The sequence below is a fragment of the Bubalus kerabau genome, chromosome 11 (genome assembly GCF_029407905.1).
Source record: "Bubalus kerabau isolate K-KA32 ecotype Philippines breed swamp buffalo chromosome 11, PCC_UOA_SB_1v2, whole genome shotgun sequence".
Lineage (NCBI taxonomy): Eukaryota > Metazoa > Chordata > Mammalia > Artiodactyla > Bovidae > Bubalus > Bubalus kerabau.
The window spans coordinates 5,426,793-5,454,371 of NC_073634.1; the positions used below are offsets into that span (position 1 = coordinate 5,426,793).

General features: G+C 52.5%; 1 protein-coding gene and 1 pseudogene across 1 annotated transcript; both read right to left on the bottom strand.

Annotated features, from left to right (window-relative positions):
* Window positions 1-154: 154 nt before the first annotated feature.
* Window positions 155-25,543, bottom strand: SNRNP200 (small nuclear ribonucleoprotein U5 subunit 200). The gene is made up of 45 exons (XM_055539335.1): window positions 25,328-25,543; window positions 24,637-24,800; window positions 23,447-23,618; window positions 22,386-22,578; window positions 21,849-21,904; window positions 20,584-20,682; window positions 19,797-19,949; window positions 19,592-19,691; window positions 19,294-19,430; window positions 18,632-18,715; window positions 18,361-18,534; window positions 17,940-18,077; window positions 17,571-17,726; window positions 16,702-16,872; window positions 15,487-15,680; window positions 15,149-15,272; window positions 14,010-14,159; window positions 13,680-13,790; window positions 12,774-12,905; window positions 12,420-12,608; window positions 11,890-12,087; window positions 11,099-11,251; window positions 10,887-10,967; window positions 10,538-10,621; window positions 9,708-9,814; window positions 9,448-9,566; window positions 9,014-9,168; window positions 8,705-8,894; window positions 8,357-8,530; window positions 7,263-7,423; window positions 6,780-7,007; window positions 6,260-6,451; window positions 5,997-6,175; window positions 5,713-5,864; window positions 4,765-4,873; window positions 3,928-4,036; window positions 3,273-3,462; window positions 3,011-3,175; window positions 2,728-2,849; window positions 2,302-2,445; window positions 2,031-2,207; window positions 1,507-1,667; window positions 1,342-1,423; window positions 629-721; window positions 155-546 (listed from the first exon to the last, which is right to left on the bottom strand). Exons 1-45 carry the CDS (start codon window positions 25,370-25,372, stop codon window positions 403-405), a joined length of 6,411 nt encoding a protein of 2,136 aa, XP_055395310.1. The 5' UTR covers window positions 25,373-25,543; the 3' UTR covers window positions 155-402.
* A 1,158-nt stretch (window positions 25,544-26,701) lies between these two features.
* On the bottom strand, window positions 26,702-27,277 carry LOC129622689 (protein BEX3-like; annotated as a pseudogene).
* Window positions 27,278-27,579: the final 302 nt, after the last annotated feature.

The window sequence follows — 27,579 nt, forward strand, 5'->3', positions numbered from 1 at the left end:
ACTGCCGTCTGTGCTGGCGAACGCGTGCAGCCCGACTGAAGAGCAGCCTCAGCCTCTAGAAGTAGCGTTCACTCTAAGCAAGCTCACGGGCTGAAAAACCAATCCCAAGACTGGGGAAAGGAAACTTTTAATTTGGAATCACTGCAAAGACACATGGTTTCTCCAAGTCATTTTATTAGAACACGTGACTCAAAAGGAACTACAAAGAACATGCCTCAAAATGCTGTACACGTTTGTGCCCGACACCTACAGACACTAGAGCCGGGGTGTGGACGGCAAGGGAGCCGGGGGAAAGCAGGAGGGTGGGGAGGGACCAGGTCTCCACCACGGAGGTCCCACACGCTGCACACGCCCCCAACTCCGGTTCAGCTCTCCTCTGTGCAAGAGTGAATGCCTCTGGACTCAATCTGAGTCACTGTCTGTCTCGGCTTCTTTCACATCCACGCTGAATTTGTACTCCTGGTCACACCCCATGTAAGCGTCACTCATGAAATACAGGGTGTAGTTGTGGGCACCGGTGGCCGGGGCCACGAAGTCGAGTTTCACCTGGAGAGAGGAGGCACAACTCAGGGCCCGCTCAGATACCTGCCCCCTCTCGCAACCCGCTGGGGCCAGCAGACACACTCACCTTGGCCTTCTGCTGCAGGGTCAGCCTCTTGATGGAGATGAGACTGTTGGACTTGGCGTCTCCGATCACCACCCACCAGCCCTCTTCACGTTTCTGTAGTGACCAAAACCCGACAAAGCCTGAGTAAAACCTGATGGCTGCGACACCAGGCAAACAGTTACAAAAGCAGGAAACCAGAAAGCAGGCTTTCAAAATTTTCCTACCAAAATATAATCGCATACAGGATTTTAAACTAATGTTTCTCATGTGAACTTGATTTTTAAGTAGACAGGTGAGCTCATTTGTTGGTTCTGGCTCACTTCCTTGCCCCAGAGTACCTTCCTGTTTAGTGCCTGACACTAGATCAAGACTCCACTATCAGACATTTAGTCTTTGAGGCTGGCAGCTTTGAGTTCCTCAGAGACCCTTTTAGGTAAAAGGCAGACATGTCAGAGGACAAAAACATGTTAACATGAGGTGAGCCTGCCAGCAGAGTGGATCCAAAGTAGGCCTCGTGCCAGGACGTCCCTCAGCAGCCAGTCACCTAAACTGCCTTAAAGCAAAAAAACTACAGACTTCCATAAAAAGCACTCACAGCCCCCAAATTAACCGCCAGCCTTGTGACATCATCACTGCTCTAGACCTCCCCCGCTGACGACTGTGCCCGCGCAGCACAGACCCTAGCCAATGGCCGGGCCTCGAGGGGACCCCAGGAGGCCAGTCCCAGCACATACCTGCGGGAAGAGAGGCGCGATCACAGGGCCTGTGACTTCCTCCTCCCGCTCCAGCTGCACCAGCACGACGACTGGCCCGCCACTGCGGGGAGACACCGGGGGCGCATCACAGCTGTGCCCGCTGGGGGCTGACCCGGGGCGGCGCACCCGGCCCGCGTGGCTCACCTGCGGATGGCATCCTTGTCCACCACCTCGTAGGACAGCTCGATGTTGGGGTAGCGGTTACAGAAGCGGGCCACGTCCGCAATCTGGCTGTCCGACAGCTGGAGCAAGGCGTTGCGCTCTTCGTCCTCCATTTCCATGATGTCGAAAACACTCTCCACCCCCTGGGCGGGCATCAGAGAGGTCAGGGAAGGAGAAAGCAGACGACCGCAGAGGAAACTGGCTCCGGTGATTCATCCTCAGCCAGGTGACTCCCTGAGTACTCTAAACTTCCCTCCCCAGTGACTTCAGCCCAGACTCCAGCCAATGGAGAGAGTCCACGGGCTCCACAGAGTGGCCTTTTTTATTCCTATGCTATCAGATCATCCGAAGAACACACCTCACAACAGTCAGGCTCCCTGGCGCCTTCTTGGGTAACACCTTCAGAGAAGCCAAACGAGACGTCTCCCCTCCCACAACCAACCCCAGTGCAGGACACCCGGCCTCCAGACTTGGCCACCCAACACTGCGATGCAGGCCCGGCTCACCTTGTCTGTGCAACGTTTGATGTGCTCGGAGGTGAAGTGCGGCAGCTGTTTCAGGTAGGAGTCCTTGGACCACATGGCTTGGGTGGCCATCTGGGCCAGCTCCATGGCCGCCAGGGCGGGGCTGAGCCACCCGTTGCTAGAGAGGACGTCCACACAGGCCTGGATGAGCCGGATGGCCTGCAGAGGGACCGGAGAGCACAAGCAGGAGTGGGCGCTGCTGCCCCACAGGCCACGCTCAGGCCTCCACGCCCCCGGCGCCCTGCCTCCATACCTTGCTGAGGATCTCCTCTGTATCTGACTGCAGCTCGGCACTCAGCTGCATGCGAGACAGGTGGGCCTGCAGAAGCAGGTTGGTCTTGACGTGCGGGTCGTTGAACTTAGGGTTATTCAACTTGTGGGGGACCTTCTGGGCCAGCTGGAAAGTGGAAGAAAGAGCGGTTGGTGAACGGGTGACCCTGCCTGAGACCCACACTCAGGGCCAAAGCACCACCCGCCCCAGGCCCACAACCATTCCACACGCGGGGTAGACGATGGCTGTGGGTGGTAGGGCTTGAGATGTGTGTGGAGTGTGTGAGGGAGCTCGGGGGCGGGGGAGTGGGTGTTTTCCTGACCTGCCAGTGGGATCCTGTGCTCTGGGCACAGGGGCCGAGTTTCACCCGGCTCGGAAGACGCACTCCAGAAGCCAAGATGCGCTCACCTGCCGCAGGAGGTTGTCCTCGTGGTGCCGGATGGGGATGTTCTCATACTCGGCCGCGTTGGAGATGATCTCGATGAGTCCTCGCACCTTGGTCTTGGCGTTCAGGGACATGCTGAAGAGCTCTGAGAGAGGAAAGGAAGGACATTGGAGGGGTCAGAGCAGGCAGAGGAGGAGCAGAGAGTTAACCGCTGGGCTAGCCCAGCTCCACCCTGCAACGCGTCCCTCGAGGCCCTGGAAGCCTCGTCGTGTCGTCCCCGTGGCTGCAGGCCCTGCTGGCCCTCACCGATGGTGGTGTAGTTGATGTAATAGTAGGCGGCGATCATGCCCAGGTTCAGGGGCGCCACGTCCATCTCGTCCTCGACGCTGATGCACTTGGACTGCTCCAGGTCACTCAGGGTCTGCTCCACGAGCTCCGACAAGTGGTCAGACAGGTGACGATGGGAGATGCCTGTGAGGGTGACAGGTAAGCAGGGGTGCCCCAGGGAGACAGCGGACAAGGGCTGTGCCAACCTCCGGAGGATGCTGCGCGCAGCAGCGCCACCGACCCTGCAGGTTGTAGTAGTTGGGGTTCTGCGTCATGCGGCGGTACAGGAAGGTCCAGGTGAGGTAGTCCACAGCATCCTGCTTGTTCTCGATGGTCTTGGTGACGATCTCGGCATTGAAGTGGTCATGCATACAGTGGTCCAGGTGAGACTCCACCGGCAAAGGCTCATACAGGAACTTCTTGAAGAAATCCTATGGCAAGAATGCCAATGACAGTACAGTCACAGAGAAGGCCAAGGGCAAACAGGGCCGCTGGGCAACAGGCACGGCTCATGCGAAGCGGAAGAAAGCAGCTGCGCAGACAAGGCGAGCTGGGTCTGGACCTGCAGAGCTGGGTGTGTATGCCTGTTCCCCCGGCATCACTGGTTATTTCTACCATGGAGGAAGGTACACCGAGCCCCACGGGCTGAGCAGGGCATGAGGAAGACAGACCCAGCCAGAGGCTTAAGATCTCAATACACAGAGTCAACAGCAGTAGCAAAAATCAAAGGCTACAAAATTCTACGCAGAGAAAGGCTTGTTACCAAAAGCAATGTGGAAAAGTAAAAAAGACAGAGAGAATATAGGAAAGTAAGTAAAGACACCTATGGAGAGAGAGATTAAAGAGTCTGTTCTGAGACCCAGGCTCAGAAGCCTGCACTAGAGGCCGGGGCTGACCTTCTTGGAGCCCTGGCACATGATGACGCAGCGCCCCTCGTCATCCTGCAGAGGGCGGTTGGCATGGCCCACCATCTGCAGAACGTCGTAGATGGGGTAATCCACGTACCTGGAGACGGAGGGAAAAGACGACTCAGCACGCTGCCTCCCTGAAGGTCGAGGGATAAAATGCAGACACAGGGAGACGTGGGAAATCCCAGCAAACCTCTGCGAGTGTGCTCAGCCCCTAGCGTCACCGGTTATCTATACATCAGTTTAGTTTTCAAGTGTGAGAGTCATGACTTTGTTGCTCAGGGTCTGTGAACCAAAGGTATTAACCCATCTAATGTGTGTGTGTGTGTGTTCCCTCATGTCTATCTCCTTGCGACCCCATGGACTACAGCCCGCCAGGCCCCTCTGTCCATGAAACTTTCCAGGCAAGAATACGGGAGTGGACTAACATTTCCTCTTCCAGGGGATCTTCCCGACCCAGGATCGAACCTGTGTCTCCTGCATTGGCAGGTGGATTCTTCACCACTGCGCCACCTGGGAAGTCAACCCACCAAATGGCAATAGCCAGATAACTCCATATTAAAGCATTTGATATGTAAAGCAGGCTCCCAAACCTCACAGCCATACAGTTCATGAATGATCAAGTCCACCCCACTCAAATCCAAACCTAGAAGCAGGTTCAAGCATCAAAAATAAGTCTGCACAAATAAAACCCTAGCTGGGGTGGAATCTCACCTATTTATTTCCCTAACACCTTTTCTTCACAATAGTGACCTTCTGGATGTGCAGAGCTTACGCTCATCTTAGGAGAGGGGGGCCCATTAACGCACAGCACACTAGACTCACGCGTGGATCTTGCCGTTGTAGTACTGGGTGTCCATGATGATCACCAGGTGCGCAGCCACATTCATGCCCCAGCAGAGACTCCGAGAAGCAACCACCACCTGGATGGCCCCTGAGCGGCAGAGGGGAGGAGCAGACTGAGCACAGGGCTCCCCGGGTGGGCAGAACCTGCTGCCTCCAGGGCAAGCAGCGGCTTACCCTACTCTACACTTCAGAACTCAGTGCAGAGCTGGGCGGAGACAAGGATTCAGGACTAAGAGGCTAAGGCGGTACTACAGGAGGGTCTGCCTGTCACTGCTGCTCTGCTGCGGGGCTACCTGCAGGCAACGAGGTCACCCTGGAACAGACCCCCAAGCCCAGAGAAAGTCAGGCTCACACTCCTGCCTGACAGGCAGGCTGTGCCGACTGGAACATGCTACCACCAACTCAGCCACAGGCTGGCCAGTCCATGGCAGCAAAATTGAGCTCTAAGGTGCCCCAAACCAGGCCAATTCAGGAGTCAGAGTGACAAGTGATTCTGGCAGGAGCACTGCCAGTGCAGCTCCCTAAGCACCGTCAAAATACTGCTCTGCACGAAACGCCTAACGTCAACGAGAGACGAAAACACACAGCCACCACGGGAGACACGCAGAATGGACTCCATCTCTAAAGCCCAACTACCCTGCTGAGTCCGTACCCATGGAAAATTAGGTCTAGAGGCCAAAGGTCCAGGTCTAAAAACCCAGGTTCTAAAAGAGCAGGACTTAATGTGCCTGCCTGCTTTCTCCTCTACCAAGTAGGGTGTTCCACCTTCGTCTCAAGGACGTTGAGCTCAAATAAAAGATGAGAAGTATTATGAAAATGATAGCCGTGCCCGCTGCCAAGAAACATCACCCACACGGGAAAGTGTACCCCACAGCCCGCTGACACCTGGAGCGGGTCTCACTCCACACCTCAAGGCCTGCTCTCTACCTGAGCTGAAGAGCTGCTCCACCAGGCGCCGCTCCAGGGGGCTGAGCCCCTCGTGCAGGTAGCCGACTCCATTCAGCAGCGTCTCCTTGAGCGTGCTGTCGCTCAGCTTCTCCAGGTACGGGATCAGGTCCTTCTCAGTGCAGTGCAGGAACCTGGGGGGAGGAGCGCTGACTCAGCCCGGAGCAGGGCCACCCCCCAGAGCCCCTCCCAGGGGTGCTGGCTCAGCACCCAGCCAGGTGGGGCTGCCCCACCGCACACACGGCACCCGGCAGTGGGCCGCCCACCTCTGGCGCTGGATGTCGGCTGCGCACGTGGTGAGGATGTCGATGGCGGTGAGGCGCGTCTGCTTGCGGGAGGGCACGAAGACGATGACGGGCTTCTTGGGCGAGTGCTTGGTGATGGCGTGGTACACGGGCTTGGCCATGGACAGCAGACGAGTCTGCGTGTGGCTGATGTTGAAGCCCTGAGGCCGGGGAGGGAGAGGAGGTTAGGACCCCGGGGAAGCTGGGCGGTGGGGCCGCGCGGGAGCCGGAAGCATGGGCCCCACCTGGATGTGCAGCTCCAAGGGCACGGGGCGCACGTTCGGGTGGAAGTTGAAGGTGGAGGTGGCGCTGCAGCCCAGCCAGTGGGCCACATCCTTCGCGTTGGAGAGCGAGGAGCTGAGAGCCACAATGCGGATGGGCCGCTCGATCTGGGAGGAGATGTAGCGCATCCGGGAACAGATGACCTCCAGGACGGGCTGCGGAGAGGGGCAACTGATCATTGCAGGCCTGGGTGCTCTGGCCTCAGCCCTGAGCACCTCCGTGGGCAGCCCAACGTCCTCAAGAGGATCTCCTAATTCTCCCTTCTGATCAGGGCTCTCCCATCTCTGGGGGCACCTCTCCCGAGCCAATCTCCACTAAGCTATGCTGGTCTCAAAAACACCTACTAAAAAATCTCAGGTCCTCCTTTTGAGACAAGGGGACAGGCAGAAGCAGCCCCGCATCTGTGGCCTACACATAAGGCCCAGGGCCGAGGCTGCACTTGCGGGCCCCAGCCCCACCTCTGTGCGGCGAGGCCAGCCGTACCCCGTTCTCGCCCCCGATGAGGTGGACCTCATCCACCACGAAGAGGTTAATGTTCTGCACGTTCTTGCGCTGCTTCCACCGCCGGGAGAGGATGTCCCACTTCTCGGGTGTGCTGATGATGATGTTGCCTTTGCCCAGGAGCTTCAGGTCTGTGCTGGTCTCCCCCGTCAGGAGCACCACCTTCTTGCTGAGCCTGTCCTGGAACTTTTCGTACCAGTCCATGTACACCTGGCAGAAAGACGTCAGGACTCATTCATTTGGAGAAAAACCTGAGAGGCCGAACACAGAGACCTGTCGCCCTTTAGATCTCAACCGACTAGACCAAGTGACCGGAGAGCTTTTCTTTAGAGTGCAAACCGAGGAAAACGGCCCCCAGCAGGTAAAGCCTGGCCCCACTTGGCTCTGCAAGTTTTAGGGCTCTGAAAAACCTCAATCTGGACTCGAGATGAGAATGGCTTCTGGAAAAACGCACCCAGGACGCACCTGTTCGGCCAGGGCCTCCATGGGGGTGATGTAGACACAGCGGCCCTCCGAGTTCTGCAGCAGCATCCGCAGGATGGCAAACTCCGCACAGATGGTCTTCCCGCTGCCCGTGGGGGCCCCCACAAACACATTGTCATCGCTGTTGTACACGGTGTTGAACACTGAGAACCGACAGAGAGGCAGTGAGACCCCAAGGGAGGCTCAACGGAGGCCATGCGGGAAAACTCTGCCCACAGGTCCAGAGAGGCAGCCAGCAGGGGCGAGGGGATGGCGCTCCACTGCAGGCAGGCCTGCGCCTTCTCTCCCTCTCACCTGCCCCTCCCAGCATGAGGAGAGAGACCCCGGTAAGGAGCTCAGGGCTCCTGGAGGTCTGCCAGAGGACACAGGAGCAAAGGAGGCCGGGGCTCCCTCCTCGCTTCTCCGCCGGTCTTCTCAGCAACCAGGGTGCCAAGCCGGAGGGGCCCGGCTCCCCGTCTCTGGCCCTCCGAGCCCTGCCCACGCCTCCTGGGAAGCGGCTAATACAGAGCAAAGCTAAACATCTAACCCCAGCCCTCACACTGGATAAAGCCCAGTCCCACTATTCACTAGGGTCTCCACTGGCGCGCCTCTCTTGTCCTCCATTCCTCACCCACAGAACAAGTCCAAGACAGCAGTGTCTCCAAAGGGAAACCACGTGTAGCACCGGTGGGAGGAGGAGGGAACCACTCAGGCTGCACCCAGCCCAGAGAACCTGGAACACGGGGCGTGCTCTGGGAACACAGCTGTCATTTCAAGCAGTGAAGCAGAGGCGGCCTCAAAGCCTTCCCACTCTGGCTCAATACTGGACTATCCCAAGCCCGAGAAGCAGCCGTGGACCGTAAGACCTGCTCGACCAACCCTCTGCAGGGAGACGTGCAACGACATGAAGCAAATCTAAGTCACCAAGGCCGGCTGACGACAGAAAACGCCCTGGCTGCTCCCACAGTTGACGTTGAGCTCCACACCTGCCAAGCCCCTGGGTGCCCCCTCCCTCTCTTCCTGCAGAACCTATCTGTCTCCGGGGGACCTTTAAATGTCCCCAGAGGAACTGCCCGCCTGGAAACGCAAACACCTACCCTGGGTCTGGATGGGGTTGAAGAAAGGAAATTTATCCTGGTAGAGGCTCTCAAAAGCGCTATTTCTCAGGGCAGACACAGGCAAGGGCTGAAGGTCTAGCAGCTCGGTTGGGGGCGGGTACTTCTCTGGCAGGATCAGGTGCCGGAAAGAGACGGGCAGCTGGGTCTCACAAGCTGCCAGGAGAGAAACGGGAAGGGCTGTGAGCACACTGGAAACCCCAAGGCAGCTTGCGTGTCACTCTCCCCAGCTAAGGCCAGCCCAGCACAAGGGGCCAGATATCATCTAAGAGCCCCAGGGGGAACCTGGCCCCGGGGACCCCACGGACCCCGCAGAGCAGGCACACTCACAAAGCCAGCGGTCAGACACCACACGGATGAAGTACTGAGGGGGCAGCGGCTCAAAGACGGGCACGAAGAACGTGATGAGGTGCTCGTCCTGGGCATACTTAGCCTTGAGCAGGAAGTACTCGTGGTGAAGGATCACCTCACTGTCCACGTCTTCCACAAGAATCCAGAAGGCCTCCGACGAACCGTGGACCTGCCCACCCAAGCACGAGGGACGGGAACATGAGCCGAGGGGTGGGCAAGGGGGACTCACCCTCCCGCCCCTCTCGCCTCCAGGCCCCGAGGCCTGCCCCCTGGCGCTCCCAGCCGGACCTTCTCGTCCCACTGGAAGTCGGGCGTGATGGTCAGCTCCACCTTCAGGGTGGAGCGCGTGATTGGCTGTAGATGCACCGACAGCTCCAGCTTGGGGAAGAGGTGGACGTACTTGTGGATGGTCTTCCCCATCTTGGGCATGCGGATGAGCTCGCCTGTGAGGACACGAGGGTGCACACAGCTGCAACCCAGCCTGATGGCCGGTCTGGCGAACCCGGCCCTGAGGGAAATGGGCGGGTTCCACTCCAGGCATGGGCTCTTCCCTCCACTCAGTGGGGCCCAGGGGATTCAAAGCTCTGAAACCAAGGGCAAGGAGCCTAGCAGTAATGGGACAAGACACGCGAGCGTAGGGCTTGGGGCCAGGAACAGGGAAGCAGACACAGGGAGACATCTGAGCTGTGCAGATGAGGAGGGAAAGATGGCTTCCCACACACCTATCTCATTGTGATTCAGGTCATACAGACGCTCAAAGGGGAAGTTCTTCTTCTCAATCTTCTTCACGACCTCCTCAGGGAGCTTCCGGAACTGGCGCAGAGGACACATGGACTGCCACCTGTCCAGGAAGGAAACGGGACCTTCTTGGTCTCGACTTCCTCCCTGGTGCACACATCACACATCGGGGTGTGCTCTAAGGCTTTCCCACCAGGCCCTCAGACCCCAACGCAGGACCAGCTTCCAGCGCGCGGGGACTTACATGCGTTTGTCGATCATCTTGCAGAGGTTCAGGGTCTTGTCTGTAAGCTGTGCCCAGCCGCGGTTCAGGACAATTTCAAAGATGGCCCGCATCAAGCGGCCAGCCGACTGGGGAAAGAGGAAGCATTTCCTCTGTTAAGTACCCACTGTCCCCAGACCTAATGAAGCCGCTCTGCTGCTGCTGCTGCTGCTAAGTCACTTAAGTCGTGTCCGACTCTGTGCGACCCCAGAGACGGCAGCCCACCAGGCTCCCCCGTCCCTGGGATTCTCCAGGCAAGAACACTGGAGTGGGTTGCCATTCCTTCTGCTCTACACACAGTTTAATCACCTTGAGCTCTGATGTAATCAGCCACATCAACTCAAAACCCAAGTCCCCCAGAGATGCTTGGGGACACGACAGAAACGGGGCTCGAGCTCACTGCCCAGCATTTAACACACTGTTCTCTGCGTGACTTTACAGTTTTTGGCCCACTTATCATTTAGGATCCCAGCAAGTGTAAAGGTGCTAGTGACTTGCCCTGAGGAAAAGACAGAGTAGCTAATGAAGCCTTTGGCCATTTCTAGGTTTATTTAGGAGCTCAGCGGTTATAGTGGAAGTGCTTCTCTGCAGAGAAGCAGACATGTGGAACCTCCCAGACCTCTCTAATGGCCTCACCTTCCCAAGAGCTCAAGATGAGCAAAACCGAGTATCCACACCATACACACAGCAGCCAACAAGCCAGCTGAGGCACAACTCAGCATTCTTCTCCCTCGCCGGTATCGGCCTCCTTCTACCAGACACGCACAGCACACGGGACCTAACCTATCAGGGCAGTACTACCCCACCCTCACCTGAGTAACATAGACCATGTCGGCCATCAGCGCAAAGCCCTCCAGCTTCAGCTGCGAGATGAAAGCCTGGAGAAGCACATTGATCTGCAAAAAGCAAGGAGGGCAATTACTGAACCATCCAAGGTGAGTAACGTTCCCGCTCCGGGCCTCCGTGCCAGGTAAGATCTAAAGCTCTTTATCTACAGACACTGAGTAACTGATATTCTATGCAAAAAGAAGATGTGAGAAAGATGCAGAGACTGGGAGAAGGGAGCAGGTTACCAAGCACAAGCCCAAGCCCCAGGCTCATCTTTTAGAAGATGAGGAGAACCACCTGACTCTGTCCTGAGCAGAGAGGAGCCGGGCTCACCTTTGCACTGGGCTCCTCAATGCTCTCCTTGACGGGGATGGGCACCCTCTCCAGCAACTTCTGCAGCTCCAGTTTCTCCTCCTGCCACAAGCAGGAAGCAGGTCAAGGAAAAGCCCCGAGATCAAGGAAAAGCCCCGAGATCAAGGAGAGAACCACCCGGCGACACGGTGGTGAGCACCAGCTTCCGGTTTCCACGTGCTGGGTGGACTCACCTCTCTCACAGTGATGTTCTTGAACTCTGAAGACAGCGAGAAGACTCTGAAGAGCTCGATCTCACTCAGGGTGGGCTTTAGGAGCTGGTTGTAAGTCTGCACCGTGTCATTGGTGATGTAGTAGTGGCTGGCTATACGGCCCAGTTCTGTCACCTATGAAGAAGGAAGACTCAACTCAAGGCCAATCATTAACAAGCAGTAACCTCTCGCTGTGGACAAGAGATGCCTACAGAATGAACTCACAGCAATACAAGTGCCTGGCTCGTGTGCGGGAAGAAAGACGGCACAGGGATTTCCCTGGTGGTCCAGTGGCTAAGACCCTGAGCTCCCAATGCAGGGGGACCGGGTTCAATCCCTGGTCAGGGAACTAGATCCTGCATACTCCAGCTAAAAGATCCCCCATGCCACAACTCAAAAGATGCTACATGCTGCAATGAAGACCAAAGATCCTGCGTGCTACAGCTAAGACCTGGCACCGCCAAATAAATGTATTTTTAAAGAAAGATGATGGCCCAATAAGCTGACCTACAGTGACCTGATGCCCACCCAGAAAAGAGAGCAGAATCAGCTACCACAGCTCAAGATGTAGGAAGGAGGCACCACCAGGCTGTACACCACTTCAGAAGCTCCTAAGTGCAAAGGGCACAGTCCAATACTGCCTGTTTTTCCGCTCTTCCGAGCAAAGGGTAAGTAGACAGGCAGGCCTCCAATCAAGAAAGCCGTCTGAAAGGCTGTCTCCAGGGGCTCCGACTTTTGTGGGGATCTGTGCCTCCCTCCCGTGGCCCACTCACCTGGAAGTTGCCCGTCTTCTTGTCGTACTTGACCAAGTTGTTCTTATCCAGCATCAAGGCAGCGGTATGAACCAGATCCAGTCGGCGCTGGTCCAGCAGTGGGTCTCCCTTGAGGTCATCGTGAGAGATGCCATAGAGGGTCGGGGACCGGAGCATTCGGATGTACAGGTAGGCGTAGCCCAGCCAGTTCACTGCATCCTATCAGAGACAGAACATGGGTCTCTGCATGCAGAACTGATGTCCACATGAAAAGCTCCCATGGAGGACTTCAGAATTAATTCCCAACCATGAAAATATGTCTTACACTGCCTCATGAATGTTCATGATATTCCGTTATTTAAGAACACAGTCCTTACTGAGATTCTGGCAACAAGGGGGAACTGTCACAGAGCCGCCTGAAAGCACATTCACACGGAGGACGTGGCGCTCAGGGCTGGAGGACCCCAGTGCCTACGGCCCACACCACCGCACCCCTGGTGCCCCGGCCCCTCTGGAAAAGGCCAGGGGCGCTGAGCGCAGAGGCCGCCCACCTTTGCGTTCTGCACGTTCCCCAGCACGACCTCGGCGTTGAGCATGTCGGGCAGCTTGGACACCATCTGGCTCTCAATGGGAAGCTGCTGGTTGAGCAGCGACAGGTAGTACTGCAGCTCCCCATGCGAGGTGATGAGGATGCCTTCGCCCTTGGTGTCGTACTGCGGCCGGCCCGCTCGTCCCAGCATCTGGGAGGAGACAGCAACCAGAGGGCCACGGCTCAGAGCTTCCGGTTCCTGACTCCAGGCTCCTACACCACAGAACCTCGCCCTCCACCTGCCACCTTTGGGTTATGCTGGCATCTTATACACCGCATGCTTTTCCCACCAAGAATAAACTCAGAAGCTCCGTACTTGCAGGATGTCCAGCGCTCCTAGTTCAGTCCAGCGGCCCTTCTCCGGACTGTACACCTGGGTGCCTTTGATGATGACGGTGTGGGCAGGGAGGTTCACACCCCAAGCCAGGGTTGCTGTGGAAACTAAAACCTACAGAGCCAAGGCAAGGCAGTAAGAAAAACAGACCTTGCCACCAAGGGTACCTATCCTCAACTTCTCTAAGCACCTGGCCTCAGGGCTTCTAGCAGGACAGAGGTTGGTCCCGTACTTGTCAATGAAACATCAGAATAAAGAGGAAAGGAGTCTTTGGGTTCCTCATCTCTTCAAGAATCAACATTTCAAGGCTCTAGAGACACTTAAGAGGCAGTAATGCGACCTATCTGAATCAAGGTTGTGGTCACTCGGTCGTATCCAATTTTTTGTGACCCCATAAACTGCAGCCCACCAGGCTCCTCTGTCCATGGGATTCTCCAGGCAAGAATACTCAAGTGGGCTGCCATGCCCTCCTCCAGGGGATCTTCCCAACCCAGGGACTGAACCCAGGTCTCCCACGTTGTGGGCGGACTCTTTACCATCTGAGCCACCAGGGAAGCCCGAATCAAGGTTACTAGACAATTAAAAATACACTCTCCTGAGAGAAGGACTGAACAAAGTCCTGACCTTATGGGGCCTCATGTGACAGTATCTGGAGTCACCCACATCCTGGCTTTGCTGCGCTTCTCAGACGCTTTCCTAAACTTCCTCAGCTTCCCTCACGTATGATGGGAAGAGCTGAGAGAGGCGGTGTGAAGTTCCACTGACTGTACCTACCATAGCCCTCTGACCTGGGCCACCTGGGCCAGAAACATCAGAGCGCCAGGCATGAGCATGCAGCCCAGTGCCCAGCGTTTCCAGTCTCCCCGCCTGAGCTCTGCCCACCCTCACCTGGATGTGTTTATCAGCGAAGAGATCCTCGACAAGTGTCCGGTCAACTCTGGTCATGCCCGCGTGATGGATAGCAAAGCCATAGGGCAGCAGGTCCTTCAGCTCCAGGTTCTGGGCAGCAGAGAAAGAACAGGTGACGAGGCAAGCCTGCCAGAGGGAACTCTCCCGGAGAGGAAGCCAAGACACTGCCCCTCGCCCAGTCCAGAGACACAGCCAGTCACACCCTGCCCCGTGAAGCAGCACCGCAGGCAACGCTGGAGGACGGCCCAGCTGATGCGGACGGAGCCAGTGACCAGGGAGGAACAAGGGACCCGGGCCTGCCCCCCTCACCTTGCACTGCTCAGCTTCTGTCCGGAGGACCTCTGTGGAGGCCGAGCCCTCTCTCAGAAACAGACCCAGCGTGTCCTTCTCCAGGCACATGTCCCGGATGGCCCTGGCTGTCTTCCCAGTCTCCTTCCGGGAGTGCACAAACACCAGTACCTGAAGAGACGCCACAGTCGGCCACAGTCCAGGGACACCGCTCCAAGAGCCATCCCCCGGCCCCAGGGAGTCGGCAGCAGGAAGCAAGGCTGCACCGTTATCAGGCCAGAAACTGAGGTCTTGAAGAGGGGAGATGGTAGGAACGCACACTGGCTTGGAGCCTAACAGAGCTCTCAAGACCCTAAGCAAACAAACCTACCAAGTATGAGGGTCCTGTAACTAGGAAACCCAACTAACTCCTAACACTTTGTCTTTAATAGCAAGTTTAAATATAGCATAGATGAAAATTCAGGAGTCTCAATTAAAAATTTGTGTTCAGGTATCTGATGAGATTCTAAACAGTTGAGACACGTAACAGGCACTTGCCTATATAAGCGGACATAGGAAATAAGTCTCAGTAGAAAACTAGCACCATTTTACAGGAAATAAAAGTCATCCAAGTCTTTCTTGCCAAGACAAGATTTGTCCCTTCCTCTAAATCCTTATACTTCTTTTTGAGACAAAACACGCAGTGTTCAATTAAAAAATTACATCACACTATCCAGCAAGATGCCCGTTCACTAAGTTTCCATTTTTATCTTTATTTTTAGAATATTCTTAGTGTAAGCCACTCAAATCTCTCATGGAAGAACCCTTGATGATCTAGACAGACAGACGGCTTATCTGTGCATGGGGATTCCTTTTCTGGGCGTTTTATACAGATTCAGTTTCATGTTTTATCTATTTCTTTAAGGCTGTTTTGCTAGCTGGTAGTTTCTAGGAGACTAGCTCACTTCTTTTAAGGTTGTCAAATATAAGTGTAGGACTGTTCACAGTATTCCTTTAACAGCCTTTCAAATGCAAAGGTAACGAGTCCTATAGTAATATCCCATTGCATTTCTGGTACTGGTGATTTGCTTTGTCACTTTCTTTGTCTCTATCAGTGCTGCCCAATTATCAGTAAGTCAAAAATTCAAAGAGGTCAGGAGTGACAAGAAACCATGACAGACCTGATTTTTTCCAGCATGTTCCATGATTTTCTCATAGACAATTTCATTCATGATTTGGAAACGCTTGATGGCTTTCTTCTCCGTGATGCCCACATATGTCTGTTCTAGAGGCACTGGGCGGAAGCTAAAAGTTGAACAGTCAAATCAATGAGACTTTGGCACAAAACACTGAATAAAAAGTCCTTTTCACTGCCAGGAGTGATAGGCCTCTTTCAGGATTTGTACCACATCAAAACCAAGGGCCATTCTGAAACTCGAATCTAACAGAGCTCCTTGGCAAAGAAGGAAGACATCAGGAAGGTCACCCTGCTTAAACTTCTTCCCGTCTCTTCTTTTACCTGTTGTCAAAGTAGAAGAGGCCCTTGGCAGGATCTACACGTAGAAAGGTAGCCACATCTTCATAGTTGGGGAGGGTGGCGCTAAGGCCAATGAGGCGGACATCCTCCTGGGTCATTTCAATGTTCCGGATGGCCCTGGCCACCAACGCTTCTAGGACAGGACCTCTGTCATCGTGGAGAAGATGGATCTCATCCTAAGGAATGGGAGGGCAGCAAATTACCTTTGAGACCAGAGAAATGAGGCCCCCTTTCCTGAGAGCAGTCCCGTTTTTTAAATACATAACTACTATTGCAAATGAAGAAGACAAGAAAAGGGATCCCAAGCCAGGGACCCTCAAAGGATGAGGCAGTATTCACCGTGAAACATCCCAGCAAACGTGCTGAGCATGAGCTGCTTTGCTCCAGTTCAGTGGAACGATGAGTTACGGTCAGGGAAATCTGACGCGTGGGTAAATGAATTCCTAGCTCACCTCAAAGATAGATTTCTTTACTAAAAATGAAGCTTCTGATGAGACCAAATTTGTATCAAATTAAGTCTCACCTCTAGGCAGTTATCTTTACCAAGAGCAAACAATATGATGGATCAAATAAAAAACCCACATAGCCTAAGGCAGTGCATCCCAAAGCTCAGCAGGCATTCAAAGCGTACGGAGCCCTTACTAAAAGGCAGACTGTGCTTCAGTAGGTGGGAGCGGGGCCAGGGACTCTGTATTTCTAACAAGACTTGGAGTAGCAGGCTCTAGGCAGGGGTTGGCCAACTCTTTCTTGAAGGCCAGAGAGTCAACATGTAAGGTCTCCTTTCTGCTTCCCTGGAAAACCTAAAGAAACTACTCTCAGACTGCCGTTCCTCCCTGGGGGCTTCTGAGTATTCAGAACACCGTATCCCGACTCCTACTCATTCCCTCTGAGAAGGGATTACTTATAAAGCCCTTTTAGTTCTGGGAATACGCAAGCAGCTTTCCAAATTGTCTGTTTCATTTATTTCAAAATATTTCAGACATAAAAAGCCACAAACGGTACGGCAGACACCATGCCCCTCCTGGGAAGTGTTTCCACTTCGTGCAGACCCTCACTTAGCAGTAAGAGCAACGCTGACAGCAGCCGCCATTACAAAGGCCAGTGACTGGGGGACAGGCCCTGAGGACGCAGCGTGAGAGCCCGGCAAGCCCTCCTCGCTGGCCGGCCTCCTCGTCCCCACCAGGGTGCCCTGCTCACCAGGATGACGAGCCGCACAAGCTGGGTGTAGGTGCGTTCCCCGCCCTTGCGGGTAATGATGTCCCACTTCTCGGGGGTGCAGACGATGATCTGGGTGGCGCTGATCTCCTCCTTACACAGCTGGTGGTCGCCAGTCAGCTCCGCAACAGTGATGCCATATGTGGCCAGGCGCTGGGTGAAGGAAAGGCACGTCAGGCAAGAATGCTGGGGGGTGGGGTGGGGGCCAGACTCCACAGTCTCTGTGAAGTCTGAGTGCGGGGTGTTAGAGGCAGGCATCAGCCCTTCAGAGAAATATCAAGTGTATGAGATCAGTGATACGAACGCTTATTTCTAAAACAAATCTGGACTTCCCTAGTGGACCCGTGGTTTAGACTGTGGTTCCATTGCAGGGGGACTAGGTTCGACCCTGGTCAGGGAACTAAAATCCCACATGCCACATAGCATGGCCAAAAACTAAAAATTAGTAAAATAATAAAGATTCTCTGGGAGCTCTACACACAAGAGAGGGAAATGGAAGCTTACAGAAAACAGACCTGGAGCAACATCAGGCCTGTTACCAAGCTCTCATGTGAGTGCTTCATAAATATTCCAATAATGCAAATGATACCAACTGCAGAAAACGGCTAAAAGGGAGATTAAAAAAAAATAGTAAACCCTTGTTAAAGCCCAAAATAGACCCAAGACTTTCTTACTTCATAAACACTCTATATGGGTCAAGCTCCATCTTTGAAGGAAGAAAGAAATACCACATGAGGTGTTCTGGAAATGCAACGAGAATGTAAGGCGAGAAGCAGAGAAGCACCAGAGCTGTCCCCAGGACTTTGAGAGCTGCACCCAACACCTTCTGGAGGGAAGTTCTACCCTCTTACCTTTCCAAAACTGCCCACCATCTCCTGCACCAGAGACCGCATGGGGGCAATGTAAATGATCTTGAAGTCATCCACGTTGATGGTGCCGTCCATGTTAATGTGCTTCCCTATCTCTCGGAGCATACACATTAGGGCCACGTTGGTCTTCCCGGCACCCTAGGGATAGGGACAAGAAGGCCTATGTACCTAGTATACTCACTGCCCCAACTTCCAAGGGCTTATCACCAAAACAGAGTGTGTCTGGGGAATTTTATCTTACCATTTAACACCTCTTCCGCCAAAGGATACAGAATTAAGGAGTAAGGATGGAGAGGAACCTAAAACATACACCGCACTCCACAAGAAAAAGGCAGGTAGGGCAGTGCTTACTGTAGGAGCGCAGAGCAGCAGATTTTCATCCGTCTCCAGGGCGGCACGGTAGAGCTTACTCTGGATCCGATTCAGGGTTTTGAAGCCCTCAAAGCCAGCCTGGGCATACTTGGGCAGCTTCTCCACTGGAAGAAGTTGCTAGAAAAAAAGAAAGGCCATGTGCATCATGTTAGCAACATCCCTAGGCAGGCCATGGCTTTGCAAGATTACACTTCCTGGAAAGCTCTGTGTGTAACTCTCCTCTGAAAGTCAGACCAGAGAGACCAATACTGTCCCCTAGGCTCAAAATCAAAATGGGAAACGCAGCAGCAGCTTCCACCTCTGGAATAAATCTATAAGACAAGACCACGTGGAATGGGTTGAAATACAAACTAGAAGGGAGGCAAAGTGAGCAGAAAACTGAGAACAGCAATCCCCTCACTTCTTCAGAGCCGAAGGGCTTGGGCTTCAGGGCAGGCACGTGCACCTCTTCGTAGCCCTTGCGCTGGCGCCGGAAGGACCCGTCAGGAAGCTGGCAGCGTTTGTTGGCCATAAAGTGGCTCCCCTGGGTAAATACAAGGTCCTCCAAGTCCAGAACCTGCCGCGGAGCCAGTGCCTGGGAGTATGTGAAGAACAAGAACACACAGGAAGTGAGCGAGCTGCGCAAACGAGTCTCCACCCTCCACGGCCTTGGACGTGACCCTGGTCCCTACCTCTCCGCCCTGGTCCAGATCCATGGTTTCCAGGTCCGTGTCCATCCGGGACTGACGCACTCGCTCTCTGCGGGACCGTTCCTCCTGGGGTGGGGAAGACAGAAACAATAGCAACAGTTCATCACCACCCCAGCTTCTTGTCCTTTTCAGTCCCTTAGCTGAACTTGACTCACAGCTACTGACTAGCAAGTCCTGAAACAGACAGATGGCCCTTTATGTTCAGACACCTGCCATGGGGACCACCAGAATGACAGTATCAAATCACTTTCAAGGGACTATACATAGTCTAGAGGTCTCAAAAGTCAACATTCAACACCCAGCACCAAGAGCTACCCCTGAGGGGCAGAGTGTGGGTTCTGTGTTCAGTAAACACGTGTGTGTTCCTGTGCTGTGAGCAGACGCGACTTATTGTGTGAGAAGAGGAAGGCCCAGGCGCTGGTGATGACAGCGGGGGCCAGCGGCCTCACCCACACCAGCGCGAAGGCGCTGGTTCCACTCTGTGCCGAGGACCACACTCAGAGCATCTGGAGAAACACTTCACTTCTTCAACTGCCTCCCTTAATAGGAATTTGGCTTTATGCTGTAAGCTTCTAACTGGTGTCTCTTTTCCAAAGCGAACACTCTAGCTCAGCAATTGGAGAGACAAACAACCCAGCCCTCACCCGGATCAGATCCTCCTTCTCCGTTTCGTGCAGCTGGTAGAGGAACTTGGACAGCTCTGGGTCAGCCTCCATCTTGCCCATGATCCTCTCCTTTTCGGCTTCACTCTGTGCACTGGCCAGCAAGGTACAGTACAAAACTGCCAACAACAAAAGGAAAAAAGGGAAGATGAGATACAAAAACAACCTTCAACCTCGGGGTAGAAACAAAAATAACCAAGTGAGCTGTGAAAGCAACACAACCTCCATGTCTCTCTCTCACACACAGAAACACACACAGAAGGGTCCACAATCTACTCACTCATCATCCTGTGCTGCCGCAACACCTTGATAAAATCGAAAGTGTTGAAACCCAGGAGCAAAACCAGCTGGTTCTCACACTCCCGGTCGTCGCTGGCCGTCTGCAGAGAGAAGGTAACACCACGATTAAGGCCACAGCCACCCGCTTCCCACACTGCCCCATCTCCTAAGCTACAGGGGACACAAAAACGGAATCCTGGCTGTACCTTCAAAATCTCCAACACCTCATCTGCCTTCTTCTGTGACACAATGGCATCATCGTAGAAGCGACTGAGCTGCCGCTGAAGCCAAAAGGCATCAATGTCCCGAGGGTGCAGATCCTTCTTCTTGGAACTCATCAGTTCCCCTGAGGCCACAAGCTACGAAGGAACCAGGCACTGGGCTCACCCTGCTGCCCTCTGCCCCAAGCGCTTTCTCACCATCCTGCAACAAAGCTCTGCAGCCTACTCACAGCCTACCCTCTTCTGAGGGCTTTCTGATGGGAAGCACGGGATGGGGGGGAACTCTGCTATATTGAATTCAGAAGCACACCAACCCAAGATTTCATCAACACATGCCTTTCAGAAGCAGGGTGCATCGACATACATACAATACACAGGTAAAGCAGACAGCTAGTGGGACGCTGCTGTCGAGCACAGGGAGTTCAGCTCTGTGCTCTGTGATGACCTAGAGGGGGGTGGGACGGGATGCGGGCTGGGAGCAAGGCTCAAGGGAGGGGACATATGTACACATATAGCTGATTCATGCTACTGTGTAGCAGAAACGAATACAACATTGTAAAGCGAGTATCTTCCAATTAAAATAAATAAACCACTTACATGGGGGGGGGGAGTGACTGAAATCTTAATGAAAATCAAGACACTGCACATTTATTACAGCTTACCCTATAAAAGAGTAGCTCAATAAACACTAATAAGAGGACCACGGTGCGGGACAGAGTGCTTCACCCAGAATGCACCTGCACTGCAACGGGCAAGGGGAGCCTGCACTCACGTTAGCTGAGAGGGTGCAGCGCACCACGGCCTCATCCCCTTCCATGTCGTCGTCAGACGCCTCTTCACGAACCTCCCCGTACACGTCTTCATCACCTTCCTGTGGAAAGAGCCCCAAGCCCAGCGCTTCTGAAGCTGATCCTGGCATCCCCAAAGAACCTCCCCTTTGTGTCTCACTTAAAAGCGCGCTCCAGGGTTACAGCAAAGGCGTCTGTGGTGAAACCAAGCTTACTGGAAGCAGGGTCAGCCTCACTTCAGAGCACGTTTAATGGACGGATAATAGAGAAGCACGCACGGGAAAGCACGCAGTGACCAGGAGTGTGCAGACCACACTTCACCTGCTCACTACTGTCCTTACTCACATCGTACTGTGTACTGAGCACACGGTCATGTTAAAAGCAAGTCCTTGATAATAAGCATTTACTCTTTGAATAAATGCTCTCAGCAAAGCGTTCTTTCAATTTGTTGCTACTTGAAGTCATAAAATCCTACTAACTATTGCACGAGGGGGCTTAGCAGTCTTCTGTTTCAATCATCTCATCTGATCGATGGAGACACTGAAGCAAAATGACCTCCCTGAGATACAAGATCAAAACTCAGCCCTCTTGGCTCCCAAGGCAGTGCTCTTTCCTCTGACTCTCCTGTGCAATCCCTTCTTCCTGTCCTAGTTTATGATACTGCAAAGTCAGCATTAATGATCAGGAGCCAAACGCGCCCACTGAGAATTCAAATGCAACTCTGCACATTTTTTTCAAGTGTTCCACTGGTTTCTATTTTTATTTATATTCAAGAAATCCTAGTTAGATGGTAAACCTCAGTCGCTGCTGCAACTGTTACTGAAACAACCATGCACAAAATACAGGCGCGTTTTTGGGCAAACGTGCATTCTTTTGAAACTGGCAATAGTACTAAAAAGAAGAAAATTAACACAATAAGGTGAAAAAGCACTAAAACGTGACAGCATATTCCGCAATGAAATATACACTGTACTTTTTTCTTCTTGCTGATCCACTTGGTTTATCGTCAATTATCATACAATTAATGTAAGTTCAAATTTGCTTTACATAAAAAAAAAAAAATTTGCTTTACAGTATCAAAAGATAACCACAACAATTTCTCAGCAAAATACTATTGATGCCCAAATGTGACATCCATACAACACCATAAAACTTATCTGGCTTAAGTCAGGTAGCTTCTTTACACTAGAAGTGGTCCCCTCACCATAACAATTTAAAAAAGACTAGTCTGGGTTTGTTTATCACTTACCTCCTCATCAGACTCAAACTGTACATTCACACCATATGTCTCATCAATGTTGTCGTCTGAAACAGTGAGGGATTAGAAAAAGACGACAAGGAACAGTTAGTGAAATGAGGCACTCGGGAGCTAATTTCCTCCCTAACTGCCTGACGTGCCTCTCCTCAGGACAGACCTAAGGTCTAAAGACTCACAAATGATCAACAAAAGAGGGCCTTCTGCGCTGCCACCATGAGGCTTGCTCCAACTTGCCAGCTTCGGACACAACCGCTCTGCCTCCTCAACCACGTGCACCCCACCTCCATCCAGGCGCTGGCCAAGTTTTCTCCCACGTTCCATACAATAAAAGGGTCTCAGAGTAAGAAATGGTGGCTGGAATCTAGGGATTCTGGTATCCACCAATCATAACTCCTCCAAAAACAGCAACTAGGATATGGGACCCTTTTAAGGCGTCTTTCAGCTGCTTTAATGACTGAGGCTAGCAGATCATGTTGAGGGGTCAACAAGCAGCCAGGTAACACGGTCTGGACACCAAGAGCTCCTTACCCATATTCTGGATCTCCTTGTCTCCACCGTAGTCTGTGATCTTTTTGCCCAAGTTTACTAGCACATGGTATCTGGTATCATCTGTCTGACCCAGCAGCAGATCAATCTCCTTTCTCCTTTCCTTGTCCCGAAGCTTTTCGTTCTTTAAAACAGCGAGAACTTCATCTGCTGCCCCACAAAGAATATCACGTGGCTGGAGGCAAAAAAAAAAAAAAAAAACAACTTAGAAAGAAGAGACCAAGATGAAGAACATCACTGATGGGCTTTACACGACAACAGGATGTGGAGAGCCATACGTCTCTTAAAGCCTGCATACCAGGTTCTGATTATTTTCACTCATGTTAATTTAAAAATGCCACCAAGGGTCACACAATTGAAGGGAGACCCCTCTGTTTCAAAAAAAGATTACATTCAAAAAAGAAGGGGGACTTTCTGGTGGTCGAGTGGTTGGGACTCCACACTTCCACTGCAGGGAGAAAGGGTTTAACCCCTGGCTGGGGAACTAAGATCCCACAAGCCATACAATGTAGCAAAAATATAAATAAATAAAAAATTTTTTAAAAAAAAAAGAACTTGCACAGCCATCTGCCACATTCCTCCAGATGACAGAGGCACTTGGCAGTCTTGCTCTGGCCCGCTGAGCTTTTGGTAATTCTTTCTCCTCACCTCCTCTAGCAACCACCTCACCAGAGTCTCTCAGAGACTCACAGAGGGCCTTAATCTAATCACGGACAATCTTAAGAGCACAGATTCCGAATACAGACTACCTGGGCTCATACCCTAGCTCTGCCAAACACTACTTCCATGACTTGGGAAAGTTACTTAAGTATCCTTTGCCTCACATCTCTCCTGCAAAATAAAAAATGAATATTAATAGCACCTAGTCACAGAGCCAACGAGACTGAAAGAGGTGCTACCTCACATAAAGTAAACATCAGCCACTTCTGCATATTGGTATGGCCCACACAGGAAAAATCCACAAACAAGGTTCCTCTGGGGCCTCCTAGCTGTGACTTCCTCCCTCTCCAAAAACATGTGGCCTCGCCCTCTGGCTGCCTCACCTGGTCCCCAAGGGCAGCCTGGATGAAACTGAGCAGCACTTCATAGGTCTCCCGGGTCTCCTTGGTCTTGGGCTTATAGATGATGCCCACCATCTCATCGATGCCCTCTGAGAGCAGAGTATAGCCCTTCATCTTGTTGATGTCGTGCCGGTCCTCATCACGCTTTCTTCGCCTAACAAACACACAGTATGACACTGAACAGGCAGAACCTTCCCCGTTAATGTAAGACTCAAGCCCACCCTCCTCTCCTCAGCTTCATGATTCACAGGTAGTATTTAAAACCACAAATGTGTGCCTCAGCAAATGATGCCCATTTGGCCTTGGTCACTTGCAGGAGTATCTCTGTGGGAACACAGTAACAGCAAGGGGATCCCGTCATCCTCTCACTAGATCACTGCATGCTATGAGACATCCTCCCCGTTCATTTAAAAAGACAACCCTTTCTACTTGATATGACAGCATTATATGATTGGATTTGACTAGTTTTCATCCCTCAGACACATCTTCCTTTCTCTGCCAGACAACTGAAGCTCCAAAGGAATCTACTGCCATTGATTCCTGGAAAAGAAGTCATACTCTTGCAAAATGGAGGACCAATGATATGTAACTCATCTCAAACATAACTGCTTTAATCAAAACTGGACCTACGAATTTTTGAAACTTCATCATGGGACAGATGATGATCAGGTTCGAAGGATAACCGTGAGATAAAGTTCAATGATTCTTTAAAGTCTGGAAAAATATCACCCTTCCCCAAAGTAAAAAACCAACTAAAAAGCAAAACAAAACACCAAATGGTACAAAAACAAAACAGGCTCGAATGGTAGTTTATAACAACAAAAGAAAAAGCAGGCAAGAGCAAACAAAAGTAGAAGAAAGTTAGTAACAGAAGAAAAGAGTTACTGTGACAAGAGTTTACCAAGTCTTGAAAATACCATGAAGAAAATTAAGATCTCTCTATGGATGAGATACACATGCTGGAAAAGGGTCTAAAAGCTGTTTCCCACTTCAGGTACACTTGTTAAGGCCAAAGAATCTCTCAATTCTTACGTTTTTACCTTCACTGAGTTGTCTTAATGCCACTGATGGCTCATCCTGCACCAAGCAATTCAGCAAAACCACTGCTCAAATACCAAGGGAAAATGGATTCTGCATCTGAAGAAAAATCATGTTTTCCCTTTGATACTCACTTAGCTCGTCTTTCCTCTTGCATCTGTGGTTTGGTTCGTTGAGCCTTATCTCCCATCCGGGTACCCTCCAGCTTCCCAACCAGGGATAGCACTTCTCCTGTGGGTTCATCCCGGCGGGTCCGGTCAATGAGAGAGCGATCAGCTTGGAGGACAAGATTCGAGTTCTGAAAAGACCACAATATTATTGAAGCTCTGAGGTAAGCAGGACTCGACGCCTATATCACAGGGATACCAGCTGACAACAAAGAAAGAATCGGAGCGACCAAGTGTCGATAATCACTAGTCGGAATAAAAAGATGTTTTCCTTGAGAAGCGCATCGTATAATCGCGCATGAGCAAAGGGCAAACAAATCAATATAATAATCACTGCTTCTAACACTGCTCATAATAATTCCCACCTGGGAGAAGCGTCGGGCACGTTGGGGATGACACATGGAAGGGGCGGGAAGAGCGCTGACGGGACCGGGACAGACACTCTTAACAGAGCTCTTACCCATCCCGGTTAAGAACTGAGCCCCAATCACCAGTGGGGTTATTCACATCGCCGTGTACCCCCACCTTCGCCGGGTTCTGATTTCTCCTCTGCTTTCGCGCTTCTCGCGTAGACCTTTAGACTGAAAACTCCTTTCTTCAGCCTCCAGCTCCCTATCGGACTCCCCCGCCCAGAGCCCTCCGCCGAGCCCATACGCACCGCTTTGTACTCGTACTGCAGGCTACGGGCGGTTACATCCGCCATGGCCGCGGCTGCTCAAGAGTCTCAGAGCTCCGCTCCCCTGACCACACGCTACGAACGGTCGCCGACCTCCGCTCCCACCGTGCCGGAACGACGCAGGAGAGACGCACTGCAGCGGACAAAGAGGGAGAGCGATGGGTTCCCTTCCGCTTCCGGGTCGGACGCCGGAAGTGCAGTCGGGAAATAGACCGGGCGTGTGATCTCCGGTTTGGGACCGGCGAATCCTGGTACCCTCGAACGATGGTTCCGGAACCACGGCCCGTACTGCCCTGGGCTCTGGCCTTCGGCTCCCGAAGACTTCCCACATCAAAGCGAAATGTATGCCTGCTTAGCACCCTATCCTGTCCCAAGTGCTTTTCTAACCCCTTCTTCCTCTGGTAACAGTCCTATGAGCTATGGAGGCATGGAGGGGCTAATGAGCCGGATTTCTGGCTGAGGAAACTCTCGCACCTTGCAAGAGACTGAACCGTGTGTGTGTGCGTGTGCGTGTGCGAGTGCGTGCGTATGTGTTATCTTCCTTTCGGTTTTTCCTCTGTATTAAACAATTGATACAAAGCTCTGTTCCTCACCTACCCCCACCTAGAACCCATGTTTCCGCGACCCTCGTTCTGGGCACCCAGGCGGCTCCCCTTTGCCCCCAAATGCTTGTCACATTCTGCAGCAGGGCCCTTTCCAAGGCCCCAGGAACATCAGTGAAGAAAGTAGCTGCCCGCCCGCCAGGGCCAACTCGTTGAAGACAGTGACTTAATTTCTTCTCCAACAATGAAGCACTCCCCACCCCCCGCCACGGAGAGGGGCAAGAGGCACCTCTGCCCTCCTACCACTAGTCAACCAGTTCTAGTCTGTAAAAAAGACCCTGATGCTGGGAAAGATTGAGGGCAGGAGGAGAAGGGTTAGTTAACTACGCAGGATGAGATGGTTGGATGGCATCACCAACTCAATGGACATGAGTTTGCACAAACTCAGGGACATAGTGAAAGATAGGGAAGCCTGGCATGCTGGGATCACAAAGAGTCAGACACGAACAAGACTGAATAAGAACAATTCAAGACTGAACAAGAACAATTCTGTGGAATGGTGATGAACAGCTGAATGGTTACTTACAGCCTGCTTGCTTTTTTTTTTTTTTCAATTGCTTTATTAACTTTATATTTTTCCATGCAAATGGGTGAAACTTTACTGTTGAGAGAAACTTAGATTGTGTGCCAAGGCAACACAAAACCCACCTGACACATGGAAATTACATAAGGGTCACAGAAAACAGATTAGTAAAGGCATTATCAGGAAAATGCAAGGAAAAAGAGAACAACAGTGGGAATCACAGTAATAATCTCATGGAAATGACAGGAGCCAGGGCATAAGGCAAAATTCATCATGATAGTCATGCTGATTAGACAGCACCCCCATAATGATATGCAGACAATTCCTGAATTGCAGCTCCCAAAGTTTTCTCCTGATTTCTCTCATCTCTTCCATGAACACTTCCATATCATCTCCATCTCCACCCATCCCATTGTTGACCTGCCTATTGGGTATGGCCCATCAGGCTGCCCAGATGGCACTAGTGATAAAGAACCCTCTTGCCAATTCAGGAGACATAAGGGACATGGGTTTGATCCTTGGGTCAGGAAGATCCCCTGGAGGAGAGCCTGGCAACCCACTCCAGTGTTCTTGCCTGGAGAATCCCATGGACAGAGGAGCCTGGCAGGCTATGGTCCATAGGGTCGCAAAGAGTCGGACGCGACTTAGCATGCTCGCACGCTGGGAATTAGGGGCAAGTCTGCAAGCCTGTCCCTGTCTATGATTTCTTTCTGGCTGGTGGCCTTCACCCCCTCCCAAAGGGTGGCCTTCCTCTCCATTCTGCACAGGCTGCTCCATTTCTTCGTTTCCCTGGTGGATATTTGCCATGATGAGATTTTTTTCCCCCTTGGTTATTTTTCTGGGCCTCTCCTCACTGTCTCCTGCTCCTTCCAGTTCTTGCCTCAAGTGTGCGGCTATCACGTTTAGTTTCGTAGACCTGCTCAGCTTGCCCCACACCTGATGCCATCCCACTGTGTGCAGGGCAGCGCGGAGCTTGTACCCAGACAGGAATTGCCTGTTTGCTTTTGAAAAATGAATTAAAGGAGGCTTAAGGAATTCATCCTCAATGGCCATCTGCTGGGCCAAAATTGGACCTATGGAGATATTTTGACTCCAATATTGGTGCCTGA